The 16,021-nt window shown below is 43.6% G+C and overlaps 1 protein-coding gene across 1 annotated transcript; it reads right to left on the bottom strand.

Annotated features, from left to right (window-relative positions):
- Positions 1-867: 867 nt before the first annotated feature.
- On the bottom strand, positions 868-11,345 carry FGF4 (fibroblast growth factor 4). The gene is made up of 3 exons (XM_044270577.1): positions 11,045-11,345; positions 7,766-7,869; positions 868-3,052 (listed from the first exon to the last, which is right to left on the bottom strand). The coding sequence occupies exons 1-3, from the start codon at positions 11,343-11,345 to the stop codon at positions 2,876-2,878; spliced, it is 582 nt and encodes a 193-aa protein (XP_044126512.1). The 3' UTR covers positions 868-2,875.
- Positions 11,346-16,021: the final 4,676 nt, after the last annotated feature.

Genomic DNA, 16,021 nt, shown 5'->3' with positions numbered 1-16,021 from the left:
TTAAAAAAAAGAGGGGAAAAACAGTACGAACCGGCAAAGATTGGCTTCAGTGACAATCGTAACCTATATACACGACCCAGTTTGGGATCTATTCTAGATGTATTGATACATAAATTAGGTTCACACTTTTTTTTTGCAATTTTACAAATTTTTATTTTTTTGTACTGGACCCAGAAAAGCAGCATTTAGAATTTTTTTTTTTTAGTCCTATACATACAGCAAGATGACTAAAAAATCCAAACATTTTGCAATCTGTTATCCAATTCCTGTGTTTGCAAAGATAAAAATAAGGTGAAAATATAAGTGTGAACCAGAGCAGTGCATATGAGGAACAGGGGAACAGCAAAAAGTGTTTCAGGGTACTTTCACACTAGTGTTTTTGTTTTCCGGCATTGAGTTCCGTCCTAGGGGCTCAATACCGGAAATAAACTGATCAGTTTTATCCTAATGCATTCTGAATGGAGAGCAATCTGTTCATGATGCATCAGGATGTCTTCAGTTCAGTCACTGTACGATTTTTGGACGTAGAAAATACCGCAGCATGCTGCTGTATTATCTCCGTCCAAAATTCCGGAACACTTGCGGCATTATTTTCCATTGAAAAGCATTAATGCCGGATTCGGTCCCAAGTGTTTCGGCAAAACAGATCCGGTTTTGCAGTCGGCGCATGCGCAGACCTTTTTAAAAATGTGAAAAAAATTAATACCGGATCCGTTTTTCCGGATGACAACCGTAGAGACGGATCTGGTATTGCAATGCATTTGTGAGACGAATCCGGATCCGTCTACAAATGGTATCCGTTTGCATACAGATTGCCGGATCCGGCAGGCAGTTCCGGCGACAGAACCGCCTGCCGGAATCCAGCAACGCAAGTGTGAAAGTACCCTAAATTGTAGCAAAATCGCCATCATTAGTACAGTGGATGCATGACTACGTCATCTAGGTTCACATTTATACGTGTTTTTTTTTTTTCCCCTTATGATTTTTCTTTGCAATTCATTAGAATTAGCAGAATGATTTATCTTTACATTAAAAAAAGTAATAAAATAAGAAAAAATAAATAAAAGAAAAAAAATATATACTTTTTTGAGCAGAAAAAAATAATTAAAATAAGTGTGAACCTAACGTAAACAGATTATCTGCACAGGACTCACAAAATGAAAAAAATTAAAATAGAAATTCACCTGATTCTTTAAGCAGCAGTGTCCGAAACTGAAGTTCGATTACAGAAGGGAAGAGTTAATAAGGAATGTAAGTAAGAATTTGGCAATTAAAGTAGCCCATCAGTATATATCCTGTTATAGTGATCGGTGATATACAATATTTCAGCCCATAAACCAAACCAATCCTGGATTGAGAGGGATTTAGAAAGTATTTTCGTCCTGGTAGCGGTTTTATGAACCCTCTGGTCCTTAATAACAGGCTGTACATTTGCAACGTATATATATATAATGAAACATATAAGGTTACTTCACGACCATATAGCGCCGACCAACAGCTGCCTGCAAATATTTTTGCCATGATTATCCTTACTAAAAGTAAGTCGCAGGGTAAAGATAGCTGAAACGTGACAAGGGTGAAATAGACAGCTCTGGCTTCTACTTGGGGGTACATTTTGGCCACATATGGAAAAACGGAGGACCTGGGCACGGTGACAAGGGTACGAGTCCTCCGACAAGACAGTGAGGTAGACGTTTGATCTCTTTGACGGGAATGAACATAAGAAAACGGCAAAAAAATCCTCCTATAGAAAGCAAAACGGCTCCACAAGCGCCAATGACATCATCAAACTCAAGGCAGGCGACATCACCGTAGAGGTCTTGTCCTCACGTTCTCAAAAAGTAGCTTTGTGTTCTGCTCTGATTCTCCTTCTTATTTTGGTGGTCACAGGGGTGTAGCTAGGGTGGACCGGCTGGGCATTTGTCCAGGGGGGGGGGGAAGGAGCCAACAAACTTGGGCAGTGAACTAAATCTGGAGGGGAAAGGCCCAGCTATGTCTGTAGACATAACAACAATCATTGATGATGGCAATTAGAGCTGTGACCCAATGATATTGGCTCAATTTTACCAATATCACAAAAATCGAAATGTGAGTCGGATGGAGGCCAAGTTCCCTCTACGGTGGTCTTGATGTTTTTGCCCCTTTTTTTCTAATACCATGTCATTCGTAAAGACTTCCTTCAAATCCAATACGTACAATAGCACCAAGAGAAGAAGCACATTTTGCTATGTGTTAATTAACGAGCAGATAAATCAACAGGGTTGCTAAGTGCTAGCCAACAAAAGGGTTAAAAAGACATGTGCTCCTTTGGAGACACAAGCTAAAGATTGACTGCTGGAGAAGTTCAGAGTTCAGCAGTGACAGGTCTAAAAACAGATTTCATGGAGTCGTCCTCTCCCCCTGCACCTTGTATAAGACGTAAGCTGACACGGCCTCGGTCTACCAGTAACTGGAGGTGGAGGAAACATCATTGGTAGCTTCAGCCTAACACTTGTTTCATCTCATCTGCTAGAGCCAAGAAATACGTATGGCTTGTAAACAGTAGACAACCTGGAGTGGTGACCAACAGCTCAACAATGGCACCAGTACATTGCATAGCAACACATTGTAGGCCCATCCAGCAGCTTCAGAGTTAATAATAGACTATGTTTTATCCCCCCCCCCACCCCCTTCCAAACAACAACAAAAAAAAGGAATAAAATATTACATTTTATACAAAAAGTAGTCGGCTATAAATTAACATGACCGTATATACACATTTAAATTATTAAATTAAATATTTTACATCAGCCTTTTGCTTTGAAAGTGCACATAGTTCTTTATACCCCCCACCCTTTTCTCAAGGTCAGATTCTCCTTTCCAAGGTCTGGAGCTGTCAGATCCGAGGCAAGAAGTGCGTCAGCGTCATTGTGGGAGAAACTTTGTTCCCCTTTTTTGTCCTTCCATTTTTGCCCAGAGCTAGGTACATTCCGGGGTACCGCCTCGATTCGTAGGCATTGTAGTTATTTGGAAGAAGGGTTTCCTTGAATTTGCAGTCGTCCGTAAAATGTTTCTGTAAAGAGAAGGAATTGTTACATTCTGTCAAGTCTCACAATTTTGATGCACAGTAGCTAAATTGGGGGCCAAGTGTCCCCCACTACGTATATGTACCACTGGATTTACACAATTCAGCACCTTTTTCCCTTTTTGCTACAGCACTGTGAATGTTTTTGGGTTAGTCGGGGGAGAGTTAGTTGAGTATTCAGATATGGTGGTCATCATGATGTGAGATATTTGATGGCAGAATTGTTGGAAGATCCATCAAATTTTGGTGCATAAAGTTAAATGTCTATGGTGGGCTTCAAGGTGGGCATGCACATTCAATAGCTGTTGGCCGAATGATCGTTTGGTCGACAGCTATCGCCTTCGACTCCCCAACAACTCTTCCATACACATACCCATTCAGCTTGGCAAAATGTGTATGTGCATTCCGTGGGGAGAGTGGAGAAAGCCACTACCAGACACTGGTCCGAAACGCGTCAACTACCGCATGTTGTAAGGATTTGTCTGTACATGGGTTTATGTTACTTTTCAGTAGAAACTTCCTCTTTATTATTGTATCACAGTGCTGAAAAATTTTCCTCTAGCAGTGGCTAATCTCTAGGGAAAATATTCATTTTGCCCAATTCTTCTCTCCCCGACATGTCCCCATACACATTAGAGCAGTGATGGCTAACCTCTGGCACTCCAGCTGTGGTGAAACTACGACTCCTAGCATGCTCTATTCATTTGATTGCTAAGCAAGTGTACATCTTGGGAGTTGTAGTTTTACCACAGCTGGAGTGCCGGAGGTTAGCCATCACAGCATTAGAGTGTTGGCCAAACCTGCCATTTTCAGTAGGCTCGGCTGACAATATGGAGACCATTAGACATTCAATTTCAAGGAGATGCCAACAAGATTGGGAGAAGTTGCCAAAAAGTCTCATGTCATTGCCCCAATGTAACCTCTAGTATTTCTCATCTCCAAGAGGAACAGGAGAACGACTCGAACGGGTTAAATTCCAATCTTTCTTCATGAGAGTAGACATCTCAGGAACATAGGACACACACCATAGAGAAGATTGTTGGTGGGTCTCACAAAAATGTCAGGTTAAGGACATCAGCTTTGATGATTTAGAACTTGTTGACCTTCTCACAAGAATGTTTGTTTTCAATAAATTCTAATGTTTAACAACATTTTATGAATTTTTTTTCTTCACTTATAAAAAAACTTTTTGTTTGTCCAGAATGGACATGTATGCACCATCACAGGTAACAATTGTACAGGCATGGAACTGAGAAAATCTGATTTAAGGTGATCAAGCCCTTATTGGGTCCATGTTGCCTAAAAACAATGAAGCTCTTGAACATCTGAGGACAGATCTATCAGTATCTTCTGTTTCATCCTATAAGAACATATAGAAATACTTTCTTGTGGAGATGAACACTTATCAGACCATTTCAGCACGTAATGACTCCCTCAGTAGTTGCCTTCAACATGGCCAGCACGCGCTATTGTGTTCTAAGTTCAAAGACATCATGTATTGTTGGTGGTTTGAAAGGGGTAAGCACTGCGGAACGGTTCCTTTGAAATTAACTTATTGCTTTTATATATGTATGTATGTGTATATATATATATATATCTCCCACAAACTGTAATGCACGTCTGGAAGGTCTGAACATTTTTGAATTGGAGAACATGGTCTTGGATCTTTGGTTACTTAACATAAACTTACAAAATCTCCTGGGTGCTAAGAACCCTTCCTCCAACACAACGTTCCTTAGATAATTTTGGACGGTCACTTTAGTAATAACCTGAATTCCAACTTTTAGATTTTTAGAAAAGAGCAATTTAGACTAGTGAAAATGATGCAAATATTAAAGTTGATCGATATTGGTAAATTAAGTAATGCTTAAGAAGAGCTGAGAAGTTCAGATCAGATAAGGAGTCTTGGTGATGGCAGTCAGCTCAACTAATTTTATTTTAACTTTTTTTTTTTTTCCTTACTATTTCTGGTTTTCTTTTTGACTTTTTTTTTTTTTTTGCTCTCCATTGCTGATCACCCATTAGGCCTCTTTCACACAAACGATATGAATTGGGTCCGGATGCGTTCAGTGAAACTCGCACCATTTTGCAAGCAAGTTCAGTCAGTTTTGTCTGCGATTGCGTTCAGTTTTTTTCCGCGCAGGTGCAAGGCGTTTTGATGCGTGATAAAAAACTGAAGGTTTACAAACAACATCTCCTAGCAACCATCAGTGAAAAACGCATCGCATCCGCACTTGTTTCCGGATACAATGCGTTTTCCACTGAAGCCCCAGGGCTGCGTGAAAAATGCGGACTATAGAACATGCTGCGTTTTTCCTGCAACGCAGAACTAATGCGTAAAAAAAAGCGCTCATTTACACGGACCCATTGAAATGAATGGATCAGGATTCAGTGCAGGTGCTATGCGTTCACGTCACACATTGCACCTGCACGGAAAACTCGCTCGTGTGAAAGGGGCCTTAGACTTTTATTCTTAGGCTACTTTCACACTAGCGTTCGTCGGTCCGCTCGTGAGCTCCGTTTGAAGGAGCTCACGAGCGGACCCGAACGCCTCCGTCCAGCCCTGATGCAGTCTGAATGGAGCGGGTCCGCTCAGACTGCATCAGTCTGGCGGCGTTCAGCCTCCGCTCCGCTCGCCTCCGCACGGACAGGCGGACAGCTGAACGCTGCTTGCAGCGTTCAGCTGTCCGCCTGGCCGTGCGGAGGCGTGCGGATCCGTTCAGACTTACAATGTAAGTCAATGGGAACGGATCCGCTTGAAGATGTCACCATATGGCTCAATCTTCAAGCGGATCCGTCCCCCATTGACTTTACATTGAAAGTCTGAACGGATCCGCGCAGGCTACTTGCGCACTTGCGAATTTTTTAAAAGTTATTAATGCAGACGGATCCGTACTGAACGGAGCCTCCGTCTGCATTAATATGATCGGATCCGTTCAGAACGGATCCGATCAAGCGCAAGTGTGAAAGTAGCCTTAGACAAGATTTGTCCCTTTTTATTTGGTGCATTCATTCATTATTGCTATACTTATGGATGTCATGGTTAGGATGGCTACTTTGTATTGCCTAGGTTTCCCAAAAACTACAAGCTCTTAGGCTTCATTCACATGTCCGCAGAATGTGTCCGCATCCGTTCCGCAATTTTGCGGAACGGGTGAGGTCCCATTCATTCTCTATGGGGACGGAATGGATGCGGACAGCACACAGTGTGCTGTCTGCATCCGCAATTGCGGAGCGCGTCCCCCATCTTCGGGTCCACAGCTCCGCAAAAGATAGAACAGGTCCTATTCTTGTCCGCAGCTTGCGGACAAGAATAGGCATTTCTATGGGGGTGCTGGGCTGGTGTGTTGCGGACTCGCAATTTGCGGGTCCGCAACACATCACGGATGTGTGAATGGAGCCTAAATATCTAATGAATTCCCAGATAGTAGACATCCTAATGAAGGTGGTTACCAGCATTTCTGTAGCATTACAGTAGCTAGGGTGGTTTCCACTAGGAAATTGAGATCCAACATGGTCGGCTATGGCTGTTGGCATGAAACGCTCCACTTTTCTTTTTAATGTGCCTCTGATAAAATATGATTTACAGTGTGAATGGTCTCCTGGGATATGATTCACGTCCACCAGAGAAGATCCATTAAATGATGAGGCCAACAATGCTAGGAATGGCATGTACTTTCAAGTATGCAAGTGGTAGCTTGGAATAACTCCACTTACGTATTAAATGTACCGCACAGTATTACTAACCCTGGGTAACAGGGTGTTCTGGTACTGAATCCTAATTGTAGCCTCATGCATAAGTACATTAGTTTGCAGAGGAACAGTGAGCAAGATCGGCATATGAGCCTCTTGATCCCCCCCCCCCCCCAACTCATTATAGAGCACCCCTTTAACTCTACTATCACCAGCAATGGTGAAACCATCTAATTCATTAGCTCAGACCCATAAACGGCCCATGCATATTGGATAGCTGCCGGCTGACAACTCTGACTACCATGCCTCCCCATACACATGGAGCTTCTGCTGGGGTCAGACATGTTGAAATCCAACTTTCCAGTCCTTCCCGCCCCCCCCTCAACATCTCCCATTTCAGGGAGTGTTGGAACATCCAGGGGCGTAGCTATAGGGGAAGCTGCAGCTTTGGGGCCCTGACCCAGAAGGGGCCCATCCAGGAGGAGGAGGACTAAAGGATTTGGTCAGGGCCCCCTCAACAGTATTACACAATGATATTATATACAGTGACGGTATAGACAGTGTAGAAAACGGATGGAGCAGCTGCCGGGCCTGGTCTGAGAGAGCGATCTTTACTAGTCACAGGAATGGGGGCAGCATGAAAGGAAGGGGTTGCGAAAAAATTACTGGGGGGAGGGAGGCCCCATTCAAAAATATGCTGTGGGGCCCAGTCATTTCTAGCTACGCCACTGGAAACATCCCTGTATATGTTAGATGGTTGGCTGGTCCACCAAAATCGTCGGGTTCGGGTCACATTCATCTACTGTTTTTGGTCACATTTTCATGACCTGTGATACACCGTCAGAAGCTGGTAGTAGCCCCCTTGGTCCATCTAATCTGCCCCTGTATTATTTTAGTTCCATTCCTGACCATTATGACCAGATTATACTCAGGTTTTTTTTTACTGGGGACTCCATATCTACCAATATTTTGAGTTGTCATAAAAACCTAAGGAAGGTAGGAACTTACTGATCCGTATAGCTTGCCTTTTCCATTCATGGCAACAAACAGTCCACTATTGACACCATATAGGCTCACCACGCCAACTTCCACCGGAGAGATTTCTAACAAACCTGAAATATACAAACACAGCACATATTATGGGTTCACCGGCGATACTGTGAGAAGCTTCATTCATACCACTCCTACCCCCATCATCTTATGTCCGCACATTAATAACAGAAGACAACACAAGAAAACAGCTCTGCAAATACGTATCCAAAAACCAACCATGTCTGTCGGATTGGATTCAGGGTCCTCCAATCTACGGTGGTCACAGACATAACGGATATTGTCAGTTCAGCTGTAAGTCTACGAAACCAATCGACCAATAGAAATATAATCCTCATCTCATGTGTGTAATATGAGCAGAAGCCATGCTGACAATTCACTTCATATTAGTAGAATTTTATTTTTTTGTCTATTATCTATATATCAATTTATCTATCTATCTCATATCTATCTATCTATCTATCTATCTATTTCATCTCTCTCTATCTATATATCTATTATCTATCTATCTCCTATCTATCTCCTATCTATCTATCTCATATCTATCTATTATCTATCTATTTCATCTCTCTCTATCTATATATCTATTATCTATCTATCTATCTCATATCTATCTATTATTTATCTATCTATCTCATATCTATCTATCTATCTATCTCATATCTATCTATCTATCTCATATCTATCTATCTATCTCATATCTATCTATCTCATATCTATCTATCTATCTATCTCATATCTATCTATCTATCTCATATCTATCTATCTATCTCATATCTATCTATCTATCTCATATCTATCTATCTCATATCTATCTATCTATCTATTATTTATCTATCTATCTCATATCTATCTATCTATTATTTATCTATCTATCTCATATCTATCTATCTATCTATCTATCTATCTATCTATCTATCTATCTATCTCCTATCTATCTATCTATCTATCTATCTATCTATATCTCTATCTATCTATTAATTATCTATCTATCTCATATCTATCTATCTATTATCTATCTATTATTTATCTATCTATCTCATATCTATTATCTATCTATTATTTCTCTATCTATCTATCTCATATCTATCGATCTCATATCTATCTATCTCATATCTATCTATCTATCTTCAGAACACAGGTTGCCCACTGCTTCCTAATAATAATTTTGATATCTATGGGAGTTGATGACTTCTGGACTTCTGTATCCCGGAGTTACCATCGTCCATATTACCACATTTATTACAGAGCGGTACTATTCCAGTGATGTCACTGCCTCCCTCTATTTCAGGGTCTTCAGCCTAACTAGATATCGATGCTACCTGAAGCTCCATAATCTGCATTCCATATGTCACCCGATCATCCCAACTTGCTTATCTTCCGTACCCCTACTCCTATATACCTTTGAGATTATCCTGCAGCAAACCTAGGGATTGACTGCCCTGTCATCCTGCTGTGTTCACCCAAATCCTACTGTTTCTGCCGAGCACTGAGTCGTGCCAGAGGGCAGGGGGTTAAGTCACTACCAGATGCTTTTTCGGCAGTACATTGTATCACATAAGTAACGGCTCAGTATGTTTATTTATTGTTGCAGACTTTTATCCCATTTTGATGCAATTTTCGCCACCATTTAGCAAAATGATGGAAAAATAAAATACTGCACAATGGTGTCAAGCATGCTAAAAATCTTGACAAATGCTGCACATAAGACTACATCTAAGGGTCAAATGTAACGGCTCCGTGCCTCTGCCACAAATAGCGGTCTGCAATGCACGGACGCCAGCCGCGTGCACTACGTTTTGCAGATGCGGACCCATTGACTAGAATGGGTCCCGCGACCCGTAGCTTCGGCAAAAGATAAGACATGTCCTATCTTTTGCGGTGCGGAGGCATGGGCGCGAAAGCGCTTCCGTGGGCTTCCAATCCTTGCCTCCGTTCCGCAAAAGATAGGACATGTCCTATCTATTTCCGTATCTTGCGAATCCGCAGCAAGGGCATGGAGCACTTACGTTCGTCTGAATGGGCCCTAAAGCTGAAAAATAGCTTGTGCGGTGCAATGTATCAGTCGGTGCATGTCACTTTCTAGTCGCTGCTTCTGGCTCGGGTTCCCAGCCCACAATATCGTTAGCCAAGAGACTTCCGCACTCCTTATGTAAAGTAAAATCGGTGCACATTTTTATTTAGTTTTTTTTTTTTCAAGGCAATCAAAACATGTGGTGTGAATGGAGGTCAATTCTGAAACACTAGCTGCTATGGACGGATATAGGAAAATGGAGAATAGCGGTGCCATGTAGGGTGCAGAAACACCATGCAACTTAACGAAAGTCAATAGAAAGAAAATGACACGATATTGTGTCACGGTGTATCCTTCCACTGGTTTCAGATCTCTCAACATATTGCACCTTTACTGCTCGTACCCATGCCTACATAGCATTTATGTAGCAATACTGTGCCAACAGAAGTGTTTGGTACCTACGTTTTCCTCCAATTTCATACAGAGGCATATGGAGCTATTTTTGTTTTGTTTTTGTCAACTATGTATGAAAGATATTATAGCATGCTGCAGTATTACCTCTTCGGGGAGAATTTCTGTACTTGAGCACTATATGGCAGGCACACATACTATCTAAGGTTCTGTAATACAGAACACGGATCCACTCGCTTCTCTTATGGGAAATCTTTTTAGCTTTGCCGATCTCATGGTTGCTTATCTCCCTTTCCCTAAAAATCTTCAGCTCCAAGTGCCGAGTGTTATTCGAGTCTCCAGCGTCTTGGGCAGCACCTGACGTCTACTCGTGTTGTAGGGATTCTGTCTGTGACAGAAGAAGCGAGTGATTATCGCGGCTTCTTAAGCCTTTATTAGTTCCCCTTGGTAAAATCCCAATAAATGCAGGACCTCCAGGGACCCCCCCCCCATAGACACACTTGGACAAGGCAAGATCACTTTAAACTGACACTAATCTTGCGACCAAGGAGAACTCAATCCAGCGGCAGCGCGTAGTGTCACTTCCCTGTCACCTCTTTGTGCAATTCTAAAGATTAACTTTGGAGCTCGGCAAATTTTCGGAAAATCCTAAGTAAAAGGTATTGTCTTAATAAGCAGCAGCGCAGAGCGTTACGGTTCTGCGACTCTACTCCTAGACCTATTGCAGAGGAATAGGATTCTATTAGAAAACTTAAATTGTGCAATTTCCTCCACCCCAAAAAAATAAAATAGATCCCAAATAAAATACTCACTGTATTGGTTCTCGGAGTGCATCCCGTTTATTCTGCCATCTGGCAAAACTTGAATATGAAATCCAATGCCCACGTTGCAGTAAAGCCGTCGCAGCCTCTTGATACCCAGCAAATAGTCACTTTCCCGGTTTGTTTCTCTTCTCTCCCCCGGGATCCTAGACATTGACCTAGAAAATAGGGACTCCCAGCGACGGTCCAGCAGTGTGTCATTTCGCTGGTGGGTCAGCAACGGCATACAGTGCACCATGCCCGAAACCAGCACCAAGAGAGAGATTGGCACGAGCGCCGATTGAACAGTCATCCTGATCAACGTGGGCACACGTGGTTTAAGGAGTCAATTGCTCTAAAAATACCTCAACTCCAGCTCCACTTATACTTAGATCAAAGAAACCAACTGCTTAGCTCAAAAGGAGGTGGGGTCTTCTTGGCTTGCATGGAGTCTTCTGTAAAAAAAAAAAAAACAGGGGGGGGGGGGGGTTGACTCGAGCAAAGTTTATTCGAACTTGATCTCAACTTGTCTTTAGCTGCTGGAGACTTGTCTGAAGTGTTGATCTTCTCCCACAGCTCAGCCATAGCACTTTAGCTCTGACCACGATATTTATATCCACCTCTGCTCATCCCAGTGCAAGCTGACAGACCAGTGACTGCACTGGAAAGAGAGAGAGGAGGAAGAGTCTCTGAGACACGGGGGTCACTGCACCGGACGGGAAGAATTCACTCCGTCTCGAGCCGTGCACTTTTCTTAATGTTATCTATGAGCGGATTCATTGAGGTTCATGCTTATAGTTAGCAAGGGAACATTTGTAAATTGTAACCGGATTATCAGATATTCTGGACGAGGGCGGAACGATGGGGGTACGAGGTCGCCACTGCCGTGGCTCCCAGGCATCGGACCCCCCCTCCCCTCCCATGCTCCGGGCTAGTAAAACTATAAAATGAGAAATAGCCGATTTGGCTGGAAAAACGTGAGCCAAAATATGTTAAAAAAAAAAATAAAAATTAGAAATTGAAGATGTGAATAAAATTTCGGAAATTTGGAACTGCGTGGTGCTGGCACTATTAGAAATGGCTGGTAGTTAGGGGGACCTGTTACCGATATTGCATTGGCGCCCAAGAAGAAGTTACACGTTGAATTGTAGATTACTTATATAGGGGGTCATTTATTAAGACTGGCGTTTTAATAGCGGTGGCGGTGGATCTGCCGGAGTTATGAAGAAGCGCCGGGGGCTCTCGATAACTTCGGCGTGTCCAGCGCCAGTCTAAATCTAGGCTAGCTGTCTTACATATAGACCATATTCTACGCCTAAAACAGGCATATAAAATGATGAATGAGACTGTCCGCCACGCTCACTTTTTAGATCTGACGCGAGCGGGGAAAAGTCGCAAATAAGTTTTGCGTTGCAATCTGCGCCAGAAATACAGGCGTATTTCTGGATAGTACCGTAAATAACCCCCATAATGCTGACCTGTAAGAGCACATGTACACAGTTTTTTTTTTCGCGGTTGTCGCTACGTTTTTCGGACCAAATCCAAATACTTGCGGATTTTGTTGCAGATTTGTCCAAGATTTGCATTGAAAAGGGCGAAATCTGCTTCGCAAAATCCACACAAACAATTGACATGTTGCAGATTTCAAAACCCACATAGGGGGTCAGTTTCCGCACTGAACGTTTCTGCACCGCGCAGATGAGATTTTGAAGCTGGTGCTTGCATTACGCTGCGGATTGTCTGCACGAAAGTAAGCGCAGAAAATCTGCACATCACGCACACATACGGTATGTTCACGCTACGGATTTTGAAAATCCATCTACAAAATTCAACACTTTTTTCATGCGTTTTTTGTAACCAATGGGTTTTTAAGTCAATGCAAAACTGCATTTTTAGCCATGCCGAAAAATATGAAAAAATGCATGGAAACGTGCAGAGCGGTTTTTTGATGCACCTATTAATTTTAATGGGAGATTCAGCGCAGCTTCTGCTCCCAGATAGGACGTGCTGCTTCTTCTTTCCAAGTTCTGCTTTCCATTGAAATCAATGGGAGGCTGTTTTGAGGAGTTTTTTTGGAGCCGGTTTTGAGAAACTCCATGTGAACTGGCCCATAGGGTAAAGAATCTTAAGGGCCCATTGACGTGGTGGAAATTGCTGGCAGGATTTTGGCGTGAACATCGCAACAAATTCCGTCGGCGGCCACATGGTATTTTCAATGGGAGACAACGCCTGCAGTTCTCGGGCTGGCGGTTTAGAGCCGTGACCATGCCAGGAAGAGACCTGTCTCTTCTTAGTGCAGTGTGCTGATGGACGTCACTGGAAGCCGCGGCGGGTGTCCTCCATTCATTGGAGCTAAGGCACGAGTTGGTCCATAGCGGTTTCTTCCAAGGAGTAAGCGGTGGACTTCCCAGCTTTAAAATCCGCAGTGTCAACTTACCGTAAGGGTACGTCCACATGCAGAACCAGCAAAGCTGATGAGATTTTCAGAAATACGCAATGTAAATTGACCTGCGATCCAGATTTTTAATTGCGGTTTGTCAATTTATGCAGCGAATTTCCACAATGCAAATCCTTTACATAACTCATGGAGTTTGATACAGAAATGCAGCTTTTTCTCCCCGAGCGGCCATGCAAAAAATGCTGCTAGTCTAATTCAATCCATCGTGAACCCCATTGACCTGTAAGTCTGGGACTGCGGGGGCTTGGCTGCGGCACATTGTGCAACCAAGGATCGCTGCTGTGTGGCCGCGCGGCTGGGGTCACCGCATGATTTGCAAGTTTCCGCAACCGCAGAATTGCTCAGCGTTCGTAGTCACCTTGTGACCCCATTCCGTTCAGTGCCTGTAGTAGCACCCGTTTTTTTCTTTGCTCCGCGCGGCCCCGATCGCCGTGTAACCATAGTCTGATCTCGGTTTACAAATAGCGCTACAGACCATACGACCATAAAAATGGCAGAAACCTAAGGTGAACAGACCAGTTCACTGATTCTCTCTCGAAGGGCTGGACTATCAATCCTTCTGGATTATTAGATGCCGGATTAAAGGAGTTGCCCATAGGAGGTTGTCAGGGGTGTATAAAGTTGAATTGTTTTAAGCCTTTTCATCTACAGTAAAATCTGTTGCAGTTTATGGCTGCGTGCATGTCATCCTGGGCAGACAGAAAATCCACAAGTGTTTGTTTTAAAGGCCTCCCGAAACTTGTAGAAGCCGGAGGTGTGAAAGCCTGGAGCACATTTCTGTGCAATCCACAATCACCGGCTTCTATAGGGCTATTTCCAGCAGGACATGTCCGCGACTCTGCTTCATCGGCCTCAGTAATAAAGGTGACTGTATTAGTGCGGTATATGGACCCATGATATGGCGCCCATAGACTGCAGACCCATACTGTAACTCTGTGCATCCGATTTCCCATATTATGCCGGTATGGCGCCTCATTTAGGGCCCATTCAGACGGCCGTAGTGCTTTGCGGATCCGCAATTTGTGGATCTGCAAAACACGGATACCGGCCATATGCGTTCCGCAATTTGCGGACCGCACATGGCCACAACCATAATAAATAAAAAAAATGCCTATTCTTGTCCGGGATTGTGGACAAGAATAGGACATTGTTCTATCTTTTCAGTGGAGCCGCGGAACGGAACCACGGATGCGGACATCACACGGTGTGCTGTCCGCATCTTTTGCGGCCCCATTGAAATGAATGGGTCCGCACCCGTTCCGCATTCATACGGCCGTCTGAATGAGCCGTTATTGAGTATGCAGTTTTACACTGAGATGTAGAGTACCATTTAGAGCTCATGCACACGAACGGATCCACAGAAAATACGCATGACGTCCGTGTGCATTCTGTATTTTGCAGAACAGGAACAGCTGGCCCCTAATAGAACAGTCCTATCCTTGTCCGTAATGCGGACAATAATAGGACATGTTCTATTTTTTTGCAGAATCGAAATACGGACATACGGAAACAGAATGCACACGGAGTAACTTCCGTTTTTTTTGCGGACCCATTGAAATGAATGGTTCCGCATACGGTCTGCAATAAAACGGAACGGACACAAAAAGAAAATATGTTCGTGTGCATGAGCCCCTAATTGCACATGAGGTGGCATAAGAAAGGAATTTGAATGATACGCCTGATAAATATGACCGGATATATAACGTCGCCTGCACCTTTACGGTCAATTTGCTGCATTTTTCTAGACTCGCACCACGTTCCACGTGTTAGGCTACTTTCACACTAGCGTTCGATCGGAACCGTTCTGAACGGATCCGATCATAATAATGCAGACGGAGGCTCCGTTCAGTACGGATCCGTCTGCATTATTTTAGCATAAAAACAGCTAAGTGTGAAAATAGCCTCGTACGGATCCGTCCAGACTTTCAATGTAAAGTCAATGGGGGACGGATCCGCCTGAAGATTGAGCCATATTGTGGCATCTTCAAACGGATCCGTCCCCATTGACTTACATTGTAAGTCTGGACGGATCTGCACGCCTCCGCACGGCCAGGCGGACACCCGAACGCTGCAAGCAGCGTTCAGCTGTCCGCCTGTCCGTGCGGAGGCGAGCGGAGCGGAGGCTGAACGCCGCCAGACTGATGCAGTCTGAGCGGATCCGCTCCATTCAGACTGCATCAGGGCTGGACGGCTGCGTTCGGGTCCGCACGTGAGCCCCTTCAAACGGAGCTCACGAGCGGACAGCCGAACGCTAGTGTGAAAGTAGCCTTAGTTTGGCATATGGCAGACTCTCTCCACAGGTATTCACTTACTGTTTGCTTCCAGTGATCATCAGATGCAGGAATGATAATGCATTATCTTGTACAGATGTAGCAGAGCCAATCGTGCCAGAGGTAAGAGAACCGCCCATTACGTAACATGTCACGGACAGTTGTGGGAAATGACATACTCAGCTCTGCTACATCTGTATTGCTATTAATTCATCGAAGACTAGAAAGTTTGAGCAACACCTTTGTCTTCTTCATTATTAT

This window comes from Bufo gargarizans, chromosome 10, assembly GCF_014858855.1.
Source record: "Bufo gargarizans isolate SCDJY-AF-19 chromosome 10, ASM1485885v1, whole genome shotgun sequence".
NCBI classification, from domain to species: Eukaryota; Metazoa; Chordata; class Amphibia; order Anura; family Bufonidae; genus Bufo; species Bufo gargarizans.
This window is presented reverse-complemented; position numbering and strand designations above follow the sequence as displayed.